Below are 18,845 nucleotides of genomic sequence, written 5' to 3' on the forward strand. Positions count from 1 at the left end.
GAAAGCATTAAAATGAAAAAGCGAACAAAATGGTGGAAAAATCTTGATCTCAAATAGAAGACAGAAAAGAGGAAATGAGAGGCAATAATTTACTTTTTAATTAAAAAATTATTAAGGACAATGCTTTGTCATCTCTGCTGGTAGGTGGCATCTGGACCAGGAGCTGCTGCTTCAGTTAAAGCCAAATTTCCAAGGCTGCTGTTAGAGAAGTTAGCTGGATGTCTACTCAGTGCAGATGCTGTAGTCCCAGGAGATGTCCTGAGAACATATCAAGACTGCCACATTGAGTCCTGAGTCCATGTGGGAAGCATGCTGTATCGCCCACCAAGTCATGTGACAAAGTCTAGCCACATTCCTGTAAAAGAAGAAACATGGAGGAACATTTCTGAAAAGCAGATTTAAAACAGAAACAGAAACTGCAAAGGAATTACGTATTGTTGGGCTACGATTGTTGAGTACATTTTTTAGAAGAAATAAATGAAAATATTTTCAAAGCATCAGCACTGATGAGTTCAACACAGGGAAGAGAAAAGGAGAACAATAGAATGAACGCAAGCACACCCTGGACTTGTTAGGTCAGTGTGGTTTCTATTCTTGGAGCGTTGGGAGGCCATATGTCTATGTCCAAGCACTAGATGGGGACTCGGGTAAGAGATGTGTCGAAAACAAAAACAATGAACTGAACCGCAGACAGTGCTGGAGTTTGTGAAGTGTTTGTTGTTTCTGTGATAAAACAGTAATGAACAATGTGTTGATCTTTAGGATTTGCCTTAAGCTTGAACATCAAGCAGGATATGGAATCTTTCACAGGTTTTTAGGTCTCTATTGGAAGACAGTTTATTTGAACAAGAGATTCTAGATGAACAGGGCACCGTGTGGCAGCAAACCAGTTAACCTCAGATACAAACAGCCTCCCTCTGCCTCCTGAGTGCTTGGGAAAGGCTTGTGCCATCACTTCCCAGCTCTATCTACTTTCAGTAAGCAGAAGTGATGTTTGTTAAGTAGGAAAGTAAGTGGTGCTGTACAGTTGGCTATGGCTTTCTGTGTACTTAATGTGCCCCTGATTTGTGAGAAAATATGATTACCAGAAGTTCATGAACAGAATGTCTGAGGGATGAAAATTTAGAAAGAGATGATTGAGAACTTTTGTGAGATTGATGGAAGCAAACATTGCTTATGGAAGACTGAACTGAGAGTTTCGTTTCAAACTTGCAGCAAGTGCATTGTGTATTGTGCAAACTGGACACAAGAAGCTAATTACATAAAAGGTTTGTGTGGATGACAATGGGAAGTCCTCTGTGTGTGAGCTCAGTGTAATTCTCATGCACGTGTGTGCGGGAGGTGAGTGCTCATTCAGGCTGGTAAAAGACCTACAATATGGTACATGATATAAGTTATAAGATTAATGATAATGATATAGCATAGGTAGAAGGGAAGAAATTACAACCAGAGACTGAGGAATATTTAGTAGATTCTTCTATACACCAAGTATGTGGCCCAAATGCAACCAAGAAACTCACTGCTCTTGAAATAGCTTGTGAGAAGTTTTTTAAAGTGGCACTAAACGTGACCTGCTAATATAACTTCCACAGGATCAGAAATTACTATACAACCAGCCAATGAAGGGAAGCAATCAATAGTCCTATCCATCTGAGATGACTATGAAAACAATGAAATATCTCTACAGGAGCAATATTGACACTCGTCATTAATGACTAACAGTTGTCTAAATGAACTTAAGGTCTGTTCAACAGGAGGTAAACCATGCCTGGTTTATTATTTATTAATTAGCCAATTACCCAGGGATAATGAGATCATGGATATTAGGAGAGAACCTACTACTACCATGTTTCTAGGTTAAAATTATTCTTAACTTCATTCTAAAATGCATCCTGATACCAAAAAATATATGCAGCTCTCACCTCTTAACAAAGAAACTTCTCTTTGCACCATACAGAAAAAAAAAATAACTCAATATGCCATGAGGCAGAAATTATCGGATCATATGGAGCCCAGCCCTAGTGGATACACCTATAAAACAACTCCTTGTACCCAAGGCTCACGGAACACCATGGAAGAAGGGAAAGAAAGAGTGAAAAACTCAGATGACCAAGAATTCTGCTGTGGAATAGATTCTCTGTTTTTTTTAGGAAGAAAATTGGGCCTTACATAAAATTATTGAAATTAAACAAAAAAACAAAAAGTGAAGTTTTCCAGAACAAAAACTGACCGTGTCTTTGTAACTACCAAGAGAGGGAATTTTTTTTCTAGAATGTGTGTCATTCTTCATTGTGGAAGAAATGTACTAGAAAGCATTCAAGACAATCCTTTAGCATCAGTCCAAAACACTTCTGTTCTGCATGCCCATGGAAGACTTGTGCGTATGTCAGTTTCTGTAGCCATAAAGATTCTGAATGTCTAGCTCTCAATTGCCTCACAAGTAGAAAATAATTTAAAAGCCCTTTAATGTGAGTCATATAATGAAAATCATAATAACTGAAGTGAGACATGTAAACATGTCAGAAACATGTAAATATATCTGAATCTAAATTCCTACCAGAATTCAGAGAAGGCTTGCTGGTTGTCTTAGTTTTGTTTCCTGTCTCTATGATAAAACATTCTGACACAAAGCAACTTAGGGGAGAAGAGTTATCACAATTCTGAATTATAGTCCACCAAGGCAAAGGGGCAGGAACTTGAGCAGATAGTCGTATTACAACCAGTGAAGAACAGAGAGTAGCGAGCCAATGCATAGCCAATGCATACGTGCTGGTTCTTGGCCGCACTCTATAATTACACAGTCCAGAATCTCTAAGCCTAGAGACTGGTGATTGCAACCATGACAGGCCTTTCCACATTAATTAATGTAGTTATTATGCTCACCCCCAACGTGTGCTCAACAGCCCTTCTCCTCAACTCTGTCAAATTTACAATAAGTACTAACAATCATAATATATCAGGAGCAGAGGGACCTATGTAAGTACACTTAGACCACTATCATGTTAACAGGTTGTAGACAACAAAGGTGTCATGAAGGTTTTACCTCCAGGAAAGAATGTAAAGAGTTATGAAGCAGATAAAAGCAAGACAGAGAACATTTCTCCAATTTTATCCAAAGCAAAGGAGGCACAATCTAACAAACAATTTCTTCACAACTATTGTTAAGGCCTAGGTAACTGTTTACCTATCTAGCCTGCCATTTTGTGCTATTACCCAAGAAACTTTCTCATATGCTGTTGCTTCTAACAAACTTTTTCATGCCCAAGTTAATTGCATACTGTTATGTTCTGTGCACTTGGAAACCAATTACAATAGAAGTTCGTTAGAACAGCTTTGTTTAGCCACAATAAGCTTGCACCTAGACTAACCACCCAACAGTACTTTCTGAAACTTACCTGTGCATCAGCTTTTATTGTTTTTGCTTTTATAAGCTGCCCTATTAGGGACCCCAACATAAGAGAAACACCTTAGAATAAGATTACCATTTTGAGTAGGGGTAGAATAAGTTTAATTCCCAGACCTCCTGGGAACTAACATCCTATTTGGCAGAAAGAGACATGTATATGAGTAACTAACATCCTGATTGGCAAGTTAAGATGTGAATGTTGGGCAATACAATTCCCTGCCACAGTTGAATACCCCAACCAATAAAAGCAGGATAAATGTACAGTAAAGATATGTTCTTAAGGAAATCCCCCATTCCTAGATCCTGATTGTTGGACTAACTTGACACAAATGTTTGTGGGTTTTAGGTTTATAAGTTTTATAGGATTCTAGCTGGATGTTGCAGTCAGCTCCCATGTCTGGTCTTTGATCCTGATTGATCAGTCCTGGAATAACTATCCCTGTCTGACTGAGATCAGTGTTCATGTGGTTTGTGAGACTCCTGGACCCAAACACTGTATCTCCCATAAAACATAGTACAGTTTGCAGAACATGCAACATACAGATGTTTGTAGAGAGAAGGACCTTCTGACCTCTGCTAATCAAAAAAAGACGTGAAAATTCAGATTAGGTATGCATTTTAAGTTGTTCCCTTTAACCACTGTTAGTCAGTCATTAAGAAATGGCAGCATCTGTCTTGTTACCTTTGGCATCATTCCTAAGTTTGACACCATGATGATAAACCAATTTTCAGACTATAATACAGAGGACAAAGTCAACACAAGGTACATAAAGAAAATAAATGTAGCTTGGGTCACTAAACCTTCAGTGTTTGAAAGGAGCTGTTGTAAGATATTTGATCACAAGGTAAACCCTAAGACTGTGTTATTTACTGGGGGGGGGGAGGACTTGTTTTTAATTGTAGTGTGACTAAGTCTTAGCATGTACCTTTAATCCAAGAGCTTTCTGTTTGGAGGGGCATTCAGTTGGAAGGAGGTTGTTTTTGAGATGATGTGAGAGGCTCATTGCTTTTGGGAGATCAGCTGAGGAGGAAGTTCAGCTAGGTGATTTCCCGCCTCTCTGAGCTAGTAGGATTTTACCCCACTCATCTGGCTCCTGAGTCTTTATTGATAAAGTTGAATAACTGAGATTTTTAAAACAACAAAAAGGGCAATCAAAGATATAGGTTGAATAGGAAATAGTAAGAAATAGTAACTCCTTTTATGGAAGTTAATCTCTAAAGGGGTCGACAAGCAATCACTGAGACTGATTTACTGATGACAATGTTAATAAGATAAAACAGCTGATGAGGAGAAATGGAGTGTGGTCATTGAGGAGTCAATTACATTTCCCATCTACTGCAAATTTTTATAGCCATGTGTGTCTCTAGAATGTCCCCTTACCTTAGGTCATAAGGAAGAACAGGAAACAAGGAGACATATGACTCAAAGTATAATCATCAAGAACAATTGGATATACCTACCTGGTTTTACAATGAAAAATTAGTGATGTATCTAATACAGCTAGCTAATTCTCAACAAGTTAATCAGCTTTGTGTGGTCTTATTTGATCATCATAGTGTGATTTCAATTTTCTTTATTTAGTGAAACAACAAAGAAAACAAGGTGAAATCATTTTCGGTGCTGTCATAGTAAACTAATGTATCTTTCCTGTATAATAACTCAAATGCAATTTATTCTTCCCTCCTTCAAACTGGTTTATAGAGAAACTATATCATGGTTATTTTCGACTGAGTTGCTTCACCAATACAAGCTTGCTTTGGAACTTTGATTCTATGTGCAACTTTGACACTTTGTCCCCATCAATTGTTTGAGTGCTATCTGATTGTTAGTGTATCCCCCACCCTGGAAAACCTACTCTTTAGATGGACTGTACTCTTTACTTCTTTTGCTTCACAATCCCTATGTTGAATAATAATTTCCAGATATTTGCATTTTAACTTATATAAGACAAAGGAGATGGAATCCCAATGAGCCAGATGCCAGTCAAAGGAAATCGAACTGAACTCTAATATGGAAGCTGGTTTATTGTTAAGGAGAGAAGCAGACAGATCAGACGTTGATCTATGCTGTTCTAGTTAGGAAAAACCTACCAGTGATTCTATGAATCATGATGAGTTCAAAAGTCATGGTAAAGCAAATCACAGATGTATCAGATCCTCTGTCAAAGAACAGCTGGACATTTAAGCAAAGAAGGAAGTGACAGATGACAGACAGTAGAAACTCAGGAGAACTGCACTCTGCCTAGACTGTGCCTTCCTTTTCGTTCTGTCTTAGAAGCAGATGCACAAATCCTCATATTAGAACTGAGGATCAATCCTCTTCTACATTTGCTGTGAGCTGACTTTCAACAAGTGTTCTGCCCCCCAAAAAATGAAATATCAAAAATATTGTTTTAACAGAAAAAAAATGGCCCTATGAGAACTGAAGAGTCACGTGCAAAGGAAAAAAGTCAGGCTCTCTACAAATACTGTACAAAAAGGAGATAATATGGAACCTTGGGTTAGGGAGAAAAGCACATGCTTTATATGATGGCCAGTCTTGTTTGTCAAATTGACTACATCTGAAATCAAATAAAACCAAGGCAGCTGGACACATTTGTGGGGGATTTTCCTGGTTGGATCACTTGAGGTGGGAAGACCCACCCAACCTATAGAAAAGAACATGGAAAAAAAAGAAGTTTTTGCTTTTTTCCTGCTTGCCCTCACTCTCACTGGCAAGTTCATCTACCCTGTTGATGAGTCATTGCTTCTCTGGTATTAGAATCTACTCCAGGATTCAGGAGTAGACTGAAGGTCAGCAGCTCTGCAGTAATTCTCTGGGTCTGCAGCACCAGATTGGGACTGTTGTAGCATCCCTCCTTATCCACGGGAAACCACTAGGTTCTTGGTGTTTCCATGAAAGACAGGCATTAGAGAATACTAAGACCACAGCTTTCAAGCAACTCCAAAAAAATCTGTTGCACCAGTTCTGATCTTTTTAAAGAACCCTGACTAATACACCTTGAAAACAAGACCCATATCATACTTGCAAAACTGATGTTTAAAAAAAAAAAGAAAAAAGGAACACTGGATATGGTGACAGACACTAGAATCAAAGGCCAGAAGAAGCAAAGGCAGGCAGACTCAAGGCACTAGTTGGCCAACCAGCTTACACTGCCTGTGGATTTCCAAACCAGAATAATATGTAAAATAAAAACTACCTAAAATAAATAACAAAAAAGGTAGAGGTGTCACCCTGGGTTGCCTTTTGGTCTTGTATACACATGTACACAAACAACAAACACACACAATCATCTATCTATCTCATCTATTCATCTACCTATCTACCCATCTAGTTATCTACCTTTCCATCTACACACATACACACATATACACACACATACACACACATATACACACATACACATACATATACACACATACACACACATACACACACATACACACATACACACACATATATACACATACACACACATAGACACATACACACACACATACACACATACACACATACACACACATATACACACATACACACACATAGACACATACACACACATACACACATACACAGATACACACACATATACAGACATACACACACATACACACATACACACACACATACACACATACACAGATACACACACATATACACACATACACACACGTACACACACATACATACACACATACACAGATACACACACATATACACACACACAGATACACACATACATACACACATACACACACACACACATAAACACACAATGGCTAAATGAAAGATTTTTTAAATAAATATTTTAAAATAAAATACAGCAATAAGATTCTTGACCAAAGCTGGCCATAAGTTCTTATATAGAACACAGGAAGGACAGACAGATCAGCAATACCTTGGAAGTTAAGCTTTATGGTCACTGAAATCAACTCAGCAACTGACTGCCAAAGAAAGTCATTAAATGGCAGGAAATATGTGAAAATCATACATCTGGCAATGTATTAAGATATAGCATAAATAAGAACACACACACACACATATATATATAAAACTTTGTAAGGTAATCATTTTTAAAATAGAAAAGTCATCTGAATGGCATTTCTCTGACAAGAATATGCAAGTTAGTAATATATGCAGACAAACCAAAAGCAAGCCACGTCAGGAGGGGAGGAAATGAGAATCCTTCTGTCTTGATGGTACGGGCAGGACAGAAAGCAGCATACATCACTGCCAGCTACCCCAAAGTCAAACCAGTGACCACATGATTCAACTTCACCCACAAGTATTCACCCAAGAGAAAGGGAAACATGCGGATGAGCCCACATGCATGTAAATGTACTCCATAGCTGGGTACAGGGAATAAATACAGCCCTCCACACAGAGTAGCAGCTGGCAGTTGAAAATGCTCAAGTACTGAAGCTACTGCAATAGGGAGGGACCTTGAAAGAAGACCATCAGACATGAAACATGAATGCATAATGTGAGAGTCCATGCCTTTGAAATGTCCAGGATAGGTAAGTCTATGGAAAATGTGTGTAATTTCCCAAGGCTGGGTGAGAACGGGCTATGAGAGGGCTACAAAGTGTGAGGCTTCTGTTTAGAAAGCAGCAATGTTCTAAAGTTGAACTCCAAAGGGTGTTAAGTGTAGCTCCATAAATCTATTACAGAATACTGACTTTAGAGCTGGTGGTGGCATATGCCTTTAATCCCAGCACTCAGAAGACAGAAGCAGACAGACCTCTATGAGTGTAAGGCCAGCCTCATCTACAGTGAGTCCCAGGACATCTTGGGCTATTTTAGGTTTGGTATATATCTACTTTTATTAAACTGAGGTCCATAAAACCCTTTCTCGAGGAAAAAAATATAGACTTTATATTCATGCCTTGAGGTCCTGTCCCTCAGCAGATCTTAGTAGAAAGGTATGTTTTGTCCATGCGGTCAGTCCACAGTGGTCTTATAATAATCATTTCATTGCTCAAAGCACTGAGAGTTTTGCATTTTCTCAGAAAGAAAGAAAGAGAGAGGGGAGAGGGAGGAAGGAAAGAAGGGGCAAGGAAGAAAGGGGGAAAGAGGACAAGAGGGAAGAAGAAAGGAACAAATGAAGGAAAAAAACAAACAAACGAATGAACTTTGGTCTGTAAACTTACTCAGTGTCTCAAAATTTCCTGGTTCTTGAATGCCTATGAGAACTACATTCTCCAATTTCATGCCCAATTTTTGTCATTTTCAAAAATTTCTTAATTCTGCAGGAATGTAAATAATAATATATTCCAAAATCAAAAACTTATTGTTTAAGCATGTTTTAATCATATGGAACAAATGTGTCTATAAATTGTGATCTAATTTTAATCCAACTATTCTTTAAAGTATTTTATATAATTATCTTAGGAAAAGAATATGAAGACAAGTAATATGTACAGCATAAAATTGACTTTATAACTATTTACAAGACTTAAAAATACTGCTGTCTGTTTCCGTATATTATACAAAACATTAAATTAGTATTAGCTTTAACCCAAAGTTCATCTACACAGATCAAAAGATATACAGTTTTTTTAAAAAAGTATTAATTTAGTGTATATGTGGGCGTGTGTGTGTATCTGTGTGTCTCTGTGTTTGTGTGTCTCTGTGTGTGAAATTGAATAGCATGTGTACCCCTTGGACATATACAGGGCACCCATGACAAAGTAGTTTACCACATGGTGTATTTTGTAACAAAAAAAGTATGAACTAAGTCCAGATACTTATGCAATTAAATGATCAAAAAGGCATTATACATTAAACTTTTTGGTGTTGGATGAAATCGCATATGAGAAGTAAGATAAAAATTTATGAGGAATTAAAACATCATTGTCAAGACATTAAAGAGGGGTGACATCACACACCAAAGATGGTATTGTGCTAATTTACAAAATGTTGGAAAATGTTGTGTTCCAAATATTTTCTCATTCTACAAGCATCCAGGCTCAGTTCAGTGGTACAAATTTGAGACCATCACATTTTGGAAGCTGGGGAAAGAGAATTATGAGAGAAGATCATGGGCAACATAATGAGATTCTGCCTCAACAAGGATAGTAAACAAGATCAGCTTGTGTGGCAGGTGCTAAAGTTTCTTAAGATGCACTTATTTTGCTGTTCTTCCTCCTATTTGTGTGTGTGTGTGTGTGTGTGTGTGTGTGTGTGTGTGTGTGTGGTATATAAGTGTGTGTGCATGTGTGTGTGTATGTGTGGGTGTGGGTGGGGTGCGTGTGTGATGGGGTGTGTGTGGGGGAGTGTGGTGTGGTGTGTGTGTGTGTGGTATATGTGTGTGTATGTATGTGTGGTATATGTGTGTGTGGTGTGGGGGTGTGTGTGTTTGTGTGTGTGTGTTTGTGTGTGTGTATATGTGTGGGTGGGGGGTGGGGGGTGGTATGGTGTGTGTGTGTGTGTGTGTGTGTGTGTGTGTGTGTGTGTGTGTGTATGTGCACGTGCACACTTCTTTTTATTATGTGGGTCTGAAGATCTGCTTCAGATTGTCATGGTTGGCAGCCGGCCCATCTATAGACAGGGAGCCATCTTGCACCCAACTATCATTTTTTAAATTTATAGTTAGGTTTTATTAAAGATATTGCTAATATTATAGCTAGTATGAATGGTTGGAAACATTTGAATCACTAAGCTCTTACCCAATAATCTCCTTCTCCATTTCATCATTTTCCTTCTTCTGGTGATACAACTTATGTTCTAAAGACTTTTTTAATTCTGTAAGTTCTTTGACTGATTTTTTATCATCTTCCATCTTTGAGAAAGCATAAAAATAGCTTCAGAACTCTGGAGACTCTTCTCAGAAATATCTAATAAATGTGATAATCTTTTTTTTGAACAACATTATTTTAAAAAACAAAGATAAATGTACAAATTTTAAGCATTTTTGCATAAAAGTATATGAATACATTTTTTGTCAGTGCTTGGTTTTTTTTTTTAAAGGTTTGATAGTGTGCATTAAGATCTTACTAGTTACAATGAGCATAAAGTACAAGTAAAACCGGATGTAACTTGGAAATAGTCAAAGTTTTCTTGGTGTGTAAGGATTAAACATAATGGTTTTTTCTTTTTTCTTTTTTAACTTGAACTTCATATAGTCTGTGAGTTGTTTCTGGGGTGTTCAGAGCTTTCTGGGGTTAATATCCAATTATCAGTGACAGCATATTATGTCTGTTCTTTTGTGACTGGGTTTCCTCACTCAGGATGATATTCTCTAGATGCATCCATTTTCTTAAGAATTTCATAAAATCATTGTTTCTGATAGCTGAGTAGTACTCCATTGTGTAGATGTACCACAATTTTTGTATCCATTCATCTACTGAAGGACATCTGGGTTGTTTCCAACTTCTGGCTATTATAAATAGAGCTGCTATGAACATTGTGGTGCATGTGTCTTTGTTGTATGTTGGAGCTTCTCTGGGGTATATGCCCAGAAGTGGAACAGCTGGGTCTTCAAGTAGTACTATGTCCAATTTTCTGAGGAATCGCCAGACTGATTTCCAGAGTGGTTGTATCTGTTTACAACCCCACCAACAGTGGAGAAGTGTTCCTCTTTCTCCACATCCTTGCCAGCATCTTAGCACAACCAGGGAAAGATGCAAAACAAAGTGGTTGTTCTTCATATTTATCTGCTAAGTTATTTTTCAAGTGTATTTATTTCAATTTTTGTAGCTATTTTGCCTGAATGTTTATCTGGGCACTACGTGTGTGCAGTTCCCACAAAGAATAGATGATCTCAGATCCACAGAGACTATATTTAAAGATGCTTGTGGGTGCTGGGAATCGAACCTGAGTCCTTCAGAGAAGCAGCCAGTGCTCTTGACTACTGAGCCGTCTCTCTAGCCACCTACTTATTTAGTTTCACTAAAACTTTATTATAAAGAGCTTGTGAATAAAATACAGAGTAAATGTAGTCAGTCCCATAGTTTACTATACATCTCAGTTAATACAGTTAAAACAGCCATTCTACAACTGTGAACCTTCCCATAGGACTTTACACTTTGACTATCAGATTTTTATGCACTTATTCACTACAAAAAAATGAGACATAAAAAATCCACAATATATTTGAAACAAGAAAAGCAGTTAGCTTTATAATCTCTTTAATTGATGTTCTTTGAAGTGTTCATTCTTATCACAAAATGTTTAGGGTTTGGGTGGTGGATAAGTACACAGAAATATGTTTGCTTTCATTGAGATGTGGAGACTGGATTTGATTTCACTGTTTGATGGTTTTTTATAATAAAGTTTATGCATTTAAAAAATTCAAATTCATTTGTTTTCCATTTTCTTGTTTAAATTACTAAACTGTATTTGATAAAAATGTTAGGCTTCACTAATAAGGATCAATTTTCAAAGCTACAGTGTGGCTGCATTTATACTCTAGTGTAGGTAGTCCAAGCTCACTTAAGTCATAATTTACCAGGGTGAATGTGAGGGAAAAACCATTGCCTTACATCAGATCTCCAATCATACAACTGCAGTGAAAAGAACTGAGAGTCAACAGGATATTTCTACTTATTTTTTCTTTTCTTTTTCGTTTTTTGCCATGACTTCTGTTTTACCATATCAAATGACTTCAATATGTACTCATGCGTGTGTGTGTGTGTGTGTGTGTGTGTGTGTGTGTGTGTGTCTATCTGTGTACCTCTGTGTGTGTGTGCATTCCCACATTTGCACATATGTGTGCATATGTATGCATGTGTGCATGTGTAGGCTGGAGACTGGTGTGCAGTATCTTCTTCAATCACCTTTCCTCTTTATTTTTTGAGGCATGGTCTCTCATTGAACCTGGATCTCATTAATTGCCAGACTGACTGGCCTCCTCTAAGAATTCACTTATCTCTGCCTCCACAGCATTGGAACTACAGACACATACACAGCTACATCAGAGACAAGCCCTTTACCTACTGAGTCATTTCCTCAGAACCCCTTACATCACTTCCACATAATGCAGCCTATAATGTTTATTTGGGTTTTCCTCTATTTCTCTTGCGAAATTCTTTGAATTCCTTCATTACCAAACTTTGGTCAGATTCCCTAACCCACAAGTGCAACCATCATCTTAACTAATATCATCTATATCTATGGGTCCATTCTCATGGGCTTAACTTTGGAAGCCATTAAGCTGGTTAAGCTCATACCATTGTGTTGATTCTTACTGCTGTCACTCTTGAGTGTAAGGGCATACTTGCGGTGGAAGCAGAATCTCAGCATTTGGGTGTTGACTAGAAGACTACATCTTATTTTCCCCATGAGCAAATCATCATTTGTTTGCTTTTTGAGTGATTTCCTTTTTTATATATGGTCATACAGATGTCTTTTTCTGACAATCTGTTCTGAGGCACACTCAGTAACATCTATCTTTTATCCCAAAGTCAAACTCTGTACTTAAAAACCTACCCTTTCCTATAATTTTTATAGAACATGTTGTTACATCTTATGTTATTATTGTCCTAATAAAAATATTCAAATCATTAGCAGTTACAGAAGGCTCTATAACTCTTTTTTATTGTAGAACCTTATTTTAAAAAATGAAGATAAATGTACAAATTTTAAGCATTTTCGCATAAAAGTATATGAATACATTTTTGTCAGTGCTTTTTTTTAAAGGTTTGATAGTGTGCATTAAGATCTTACTAGTTATAATGAGCATAAAGTGCATGTAAAACCAGATGTAACCTGGAATTAGTCAAAATTTTCTTGGTGTGTAATGATTAAGTATTTTTTTTCCTTTTCCTTTTTTTTTTTTCTCTTGAACTTCATATAGTCTGTGAGTTGTTTCTTGGGTGTTCAGAGCTTTCTGGGGTTAGTATCCAATTATCAGTGACTGCATATTATGTCTGTTCTTTTGTTACTGGGTTACCTCACTCAGGATGATATTCTCTAGATGCATCCATTTTTTTAAGAATTTCGTAAAGTCATTGTTTCTGGTAGCTGAGTAGTACTCCATTGTGTAAATGTACCACAATTTTTGTATCCATTCATCTACTGAAGGATATCTGGGTTCTTTCCAGCTTCTGGCTATTATAAATAGAGCTGCTATGAACATTGTGGTGCATGTATCTTTGTTGTATATTGGAGCATCTCTGGGGTATATGCCCAGAAGTGGAATAGCTGGGTTTTCAGGTAGTACTGTATCCAATTTTCTGAGAAATCACCAGACTAATTTCCAGAGTGGTTGTACTAGTTTACAACCCCACCAACAGTGGAGAAGTGTTCCTCTTTCTCCACATCCTCACCAGCATCTGCTGTCATCTGAATTTTTGATCTTGGCCAATCTGACTGGTGTGAGGTGGAATCTCAGGGTTGTTTTGATTTGCATTTCCCTGATGGCTAATGATATCGAGCACAGAATCAGCAAAGGATGGTTACATAAGAGAACTCTGAAGGGGCTCCACTGTGACTATTCAAAATGTCTTCCTGGGTGGATAAAATAATTGCTTTTATTCTCTCAGGAAGTGTAGTATGATTTGATTAACTAACACCCCACAAGGAAGCAATATAAATCATATATAACTACTAGGTTGAATTTAAGGTAAACTAGTCATCAGTTTATATAGACATAACAATAGCCAGCATTCTTCTCCCCTAAAAATGCTTTAACAGAATGTAGCACCCCCACATCTCTCTAGTACCATGCCACCATTCACACACCCATTATCCTTCTTGAAAAACAATGTTCCATGATTTTTCTAATAATAACAAAGAACTCTTAAAAAATGTTTTAACCCATTCTTAACAAGAAAGCGTGCTGACAGAGAAGCGGATTAGTCCTTTAGAGCACTGTTGCCTTTGCAAAGGACCCAATCTCAATGCTCTGCCACCCACACATTAGTTCTGAGCCATTCCTAACTCAAGTTCCAGGGGACACACCCTCTTCTGGCCCCCAGGGCTCTGGGGCATTCCTGGTGTGGTACATATGCATACATGCAGGCAACACATACATACACACAAAATGGTTGTTTTCAATTTACAGAAGTATTTTATATATGACACCTAACTAATAGGATAATTCAACATGAGCTAGCTATGACCTTATACTTTGTGCAGTTAAGCAATCATTGCACCTGTTTCCTTTTAAGGTATTTAAGTGAAATGCCATCTATGAAATCTGAAAGTAGTTGTCTGAAGCACATAAAATATGTTAGGTATCATCAGACATGGGCTTAAGTGCCTTTTTTTTTTTTTTTTTTTTTTTTTTTTTTTTTTTTGCACATTAGGAACATGCTAGAAATGCCGCGTTTTAAGAAAAGTGATATCCAATAAAAACTACCCAGAGTATATATATATATTTCACTAAAGTGGGTGTCCTATTTATGTTACTTTTTATGGGTCAGGCATATATTTCACACCAGCACAGATATACTTGAACTTTTTGTTTACCCGTTCTCTGCCTTGCAGAAGCCATTCTTGGAGTCTCAGGAGAGGGCAGTGAGGATGAACACAGCCGTACAGTAGGTGAGTGAGGCAGGGGCGGGGCCCTGTCCGGCTTTACACGACAGCCTGGACACAGACTACAGTGATAGCTGCTTTTACTTAAAGGCTATTAGTATCAGTGTCATCTTTGTCACCAGCCTTTCAAATGAGGGTGAAATACAGAGATTTGAGTGACACCTCCACTTAAAAATTCAAGCATTATTTTTGTTATACTTTTTGTAATTATTGGCATACTAACAAGAACTACGGTGATGTAAATACATTTTTTAAATATTGATACAAACATGCTTTAGGTTAGATCACAATTAAGGATATCTTCCTGTTTAAAAAGATGGACAAATCTAAGAGTTGGTTTTGATTTTGTTTTATCTAGTCCATACAGTAAAAGCATTGACTCACAGTTACTTTAAATTATTAACACCCATGATGGTAAAGTGCTGGCTGATGATAATTCACCTGCAGTAAGTGCCCAGACCTGGGAATCTGCAGAGGAAATGCACAACTGCTGTAACCACCCAGAAGCTTCCTCAGTGCCTCAGTCTACCCACAGTCACATCCACTTTGAAACTAAGCAAGAATTGCTTTTAAACGTGTAAAACCTCGATGTTAAGTTACAGCTACTTGATTTGGGGGAAAGACAGACTTTTGACATGTCTTTAAAAATGAACATTTTGTCTTCTACCGTAATCAACCCATATTGTCCACGGGTGTTAAATAAGCACTTAGGTGGTACCCAAGGTTAAAAGCAAGGCTCCCATCACAAAGCTGAAAATGGAGGAAATGACAATACAACAAACCATCATCATGTAGTTTTGTGAGCAGTAGTTGGAAGACCTCGAGTTTCCTGGGAGAACCACAACCTCGTATGGAAAAACACATCGGTGAGGGCATGTGCACACCACACTAGGGCTTTCAAGGGCACACGTTGCTTCTGGTGTGTTCAGAGGAGACGTGCCCTGCTCCACTGTGATGTGAACTTTTGTGCGGGATTCTTCTTTCCTCCTGTTCCTGTGGAGACAAAAAGGGCGTGATCTCTAAGTATCCCATCTGTCAATAAATGTCTTCTTGTTTTTAAAGGCACTGTAAGAATGCTCAGAATTTCCCCCCTTTAAACAGGGTTATAATACTAAAAAGCATGTTAAGAGAATGTCCACTGTGCATGTAATTATAGGTTTCAAGTTATTCCAAAGGATTACATGTATTTCTAAGAAAATTCTGAGGTAACTAGTCATGACAAAATAATATCAGAAGTAGAAACAAGACTATCAAAGACATATATATGGCTTTATAGGTAGGACCCTACATATACAATCCTTAAGGTTGAATTAGAGATATTTTAATTGAAAGATCATAACATGAGATTATGAATATGTTAACATATGTGGTTATAATTGCAAGCAAGTTCACTAGTATAACCTTAGTAAATATCATATTGTACCCCTTAAATACATACAATTCATAAAACAGAACACTTTACGAATACTTATATTTAGCAAACAAGTTTAGGATGTTAAAAGAAATTGCTCGTGAGGATCTCTCCAAGCCTTTGGTTTCAACATCTGTACAGCTAGTTTAGAAGCTGCAGACTTTGTGTATGAAAGGTAGTTAGCACTTAGGGTTCTGTCGTAGTTAGGGTTTTACTGCTGTGAACAGACACCATGACCAAGGCAAGTCTTTTTAGGACATTTAATTGGGGCTGGCTTACAGGTCCAGAGGTTCAGTCTATCATCAGTCTATCAGTCTACTCCAACAAGGCCACACCTCCTAAGAGTGCTACTCCCTGGGATAAGTATATATAAACTATCACAGGTTCCATTACAACCTTCCAAATAGCACCCAGACTCTTAAGGTTTGGTTAGAGCCTTCCAGACAGCACCCAGATTTTTACTATTCCTATCTCTCGGCAAGCTGACACGCAAACTTATAGCAAACAACTATGTTAATAAAAAAAAAATTCAATCAAATCAAGAAAGAAGATTCCGTCTGTGCCAGAACAGTGCTTTGAAGGCAAGTACTATACTAACATTTCCCAAAATTATACTGGCTAGCTTGCTTCTGCGCCCATTCATCGCAGGGTTAGTTCACTGGAGATTTGGTCTCAGAAAAAACCAGAAATTCTCCATTTCCTGCAATTCTTTTGTTTTACTTACTTGTATCGTTCATATAGCAGTGCATTGCTAATCTTTAATTCCTCTATGCACTGCTGCTCATAACTTTCCAGGCCACTTGCATTTGGGTCTTGCACAGTTTTCCTTTGGGAGGGTTCAGACTGCTGACTTTGGATTTGGACTCCTATCTGATCCTCTGGGGAAACTGCCAAAGTTTCTTGAACTCCTGCCTGTGTCAAAGGCAAGTTGAAATGATGTACTCAGAGAAAATATTCAAATGTTTGCCATATATTTGATAGTTTTACTTTTGAGTAAATGATCAGTTTTAAATGGTTGTAAAATATGTATCGTCAACTGGAGAAAGAATTTAATGGTTAAGAGCACTTGCTGCTCTTGCAAAAGACCCGAGCTTGGTCCCTAGCACTTACATGGTGATTTACAATCATAACTTAACTACAGCTCCATGGGATCCAGTGCTCTCTAATGGTTTCTGTGAACAACAGGCATACATGTGGTATATATACATATATGTATAAATAGGCAAACATTCATAAACATAACAAAACAAAAATAAATGTTTAAAGATTTTAAAGTATTAGTATCAACCATAACAAATCTGAATTATTTTTCATTCATCTTTGTGTGTATGTGTGTGTGTGTGTGTGTGTGTGTATTCTGTGTGGGGGTGTGTCGGTGTGTATGTGTATGTATGTGTATATGTGTATTCTGTGTGTGAGTGTGTCAGGGTGTGTGTGTGTGTGATTGAGGATTGAAACCATCTTCTTAGGAAAATACTCTGTGAGTTAAGTGATCCTCTTGAAATAGTTCTTACATAACTGCTCATTTAACCAGACAATTCGACTAAGGCTAATTTGAGAGCATGAGCAACATACACTAGAAATGCACGAAGCATGAGGCTTTGAGGAAAGTGCTTGCTCCCAGATTCATATCCATCAAAGAGAATGGCAGGAAAAAAATATTGTTACATTGCAGTAAGAGGCAAAATTGATATGAGAAAGGAGTAATGGAAAAAAACTGCCAAATACAAAAGAACCAAGGTGTACTGTATGAAATTATGTATTTCTAAGATGTAGAATTTCCACATTACAAATTACCAAATAATGCTAAAATAAATGCCTTCTTAGATAAGACCAAATAAAGGATACCTCTGAGAACGCAAGGCCCAAAGATGAAGCCAAGATCATAAATGTAAAGCTGTTGTGTCTCCATAAAGCCTCACATTTCCGGATAGGTTGTAAGGTTTCTAATATCATAAAGGTATTATTTGAAAAATAATAATCCAAAGTGATTTGTCGGGTGGAGAAATGGCCTCATCATAGAGAGTGCATTCGGCTTCTGCAGCGGGCCTGAGTTTGGTTCCTGGCACCCACACTGCATGCCTCACAATCACCTGTAGCTTAAGCTCTGTGGGATCTGGCACCCTCTTCTGGACTCCAAAGGCCATAGACTCGCATGAGGTCACAAAAGATTTATAAAGGTGTCTCTTTGAATGACACAGATCTAAATAAAATCCACAGGAGACTCATAGTTCTAAAAAGAAATGTAACCAAAGCACCATTTGTTAGCTTTCATTAAGGAAATACAGAGAGGAAGCTCAAGGAGGAAAATGCTCAGCTGCAAATACAGGAAAGGAAGACCCCACCATAACCGAGAGCTGGAACAAGCTTCCAATGCCTGGGAACCATCTCGAAATGCTCCAAGTGCGCATGAGTGTTCCTTCAATACCCTCCCTCAATACCACCTGTTCTCCATCCCGCTGTGGGGTTACGAGTCTGACCGAGTGGTGGTTGTTTGGATTGTAAATGGCTTAGTCGGAGGAGTTGGATTTTCCAGACCATACTCT

General features: G+C 37.8%; 1 protein-coding gene across 1 annotated transcript; it reads right to left on the reverse strand.

The window, feature by feature from the left end:
• Window positions 1-254: 254 nt before the first annotated feature.
• Window positions 255-18,446, reverse strand: LOC308429915 (uncharacterized protein; the record flags this gene model as incomplete). The annotated part of the gene is made up of 4 exons (XM_080928950.1): window positions 255-355; window positions 15,671-15,881; window positions 17,024-17,211; window positions 18,393-18,446. The coding sequence occupies 4 exons, from the start codon at window positions 18,444-18,446 to the stop codon at window positions 344-346; spliced, it is 465 nt and encodes a 154-aa protein (XP_080785076.1). The 3' UTR covers window positions 255-343.
• Window positions 18,447-18,845: the final 399 nt, after the last annotated feature.

Source organism: Micromys minutus (assembly GCF_963924665.1).
Source record: "Micromys minutus genome assembly, chromosome: 14".
Classification (NCBI taxonomy): Eukaryota; Metazoa; Chordata; class Mammalia; order Rodentia; family Muridae; genus Micromys; species Micromys minutus.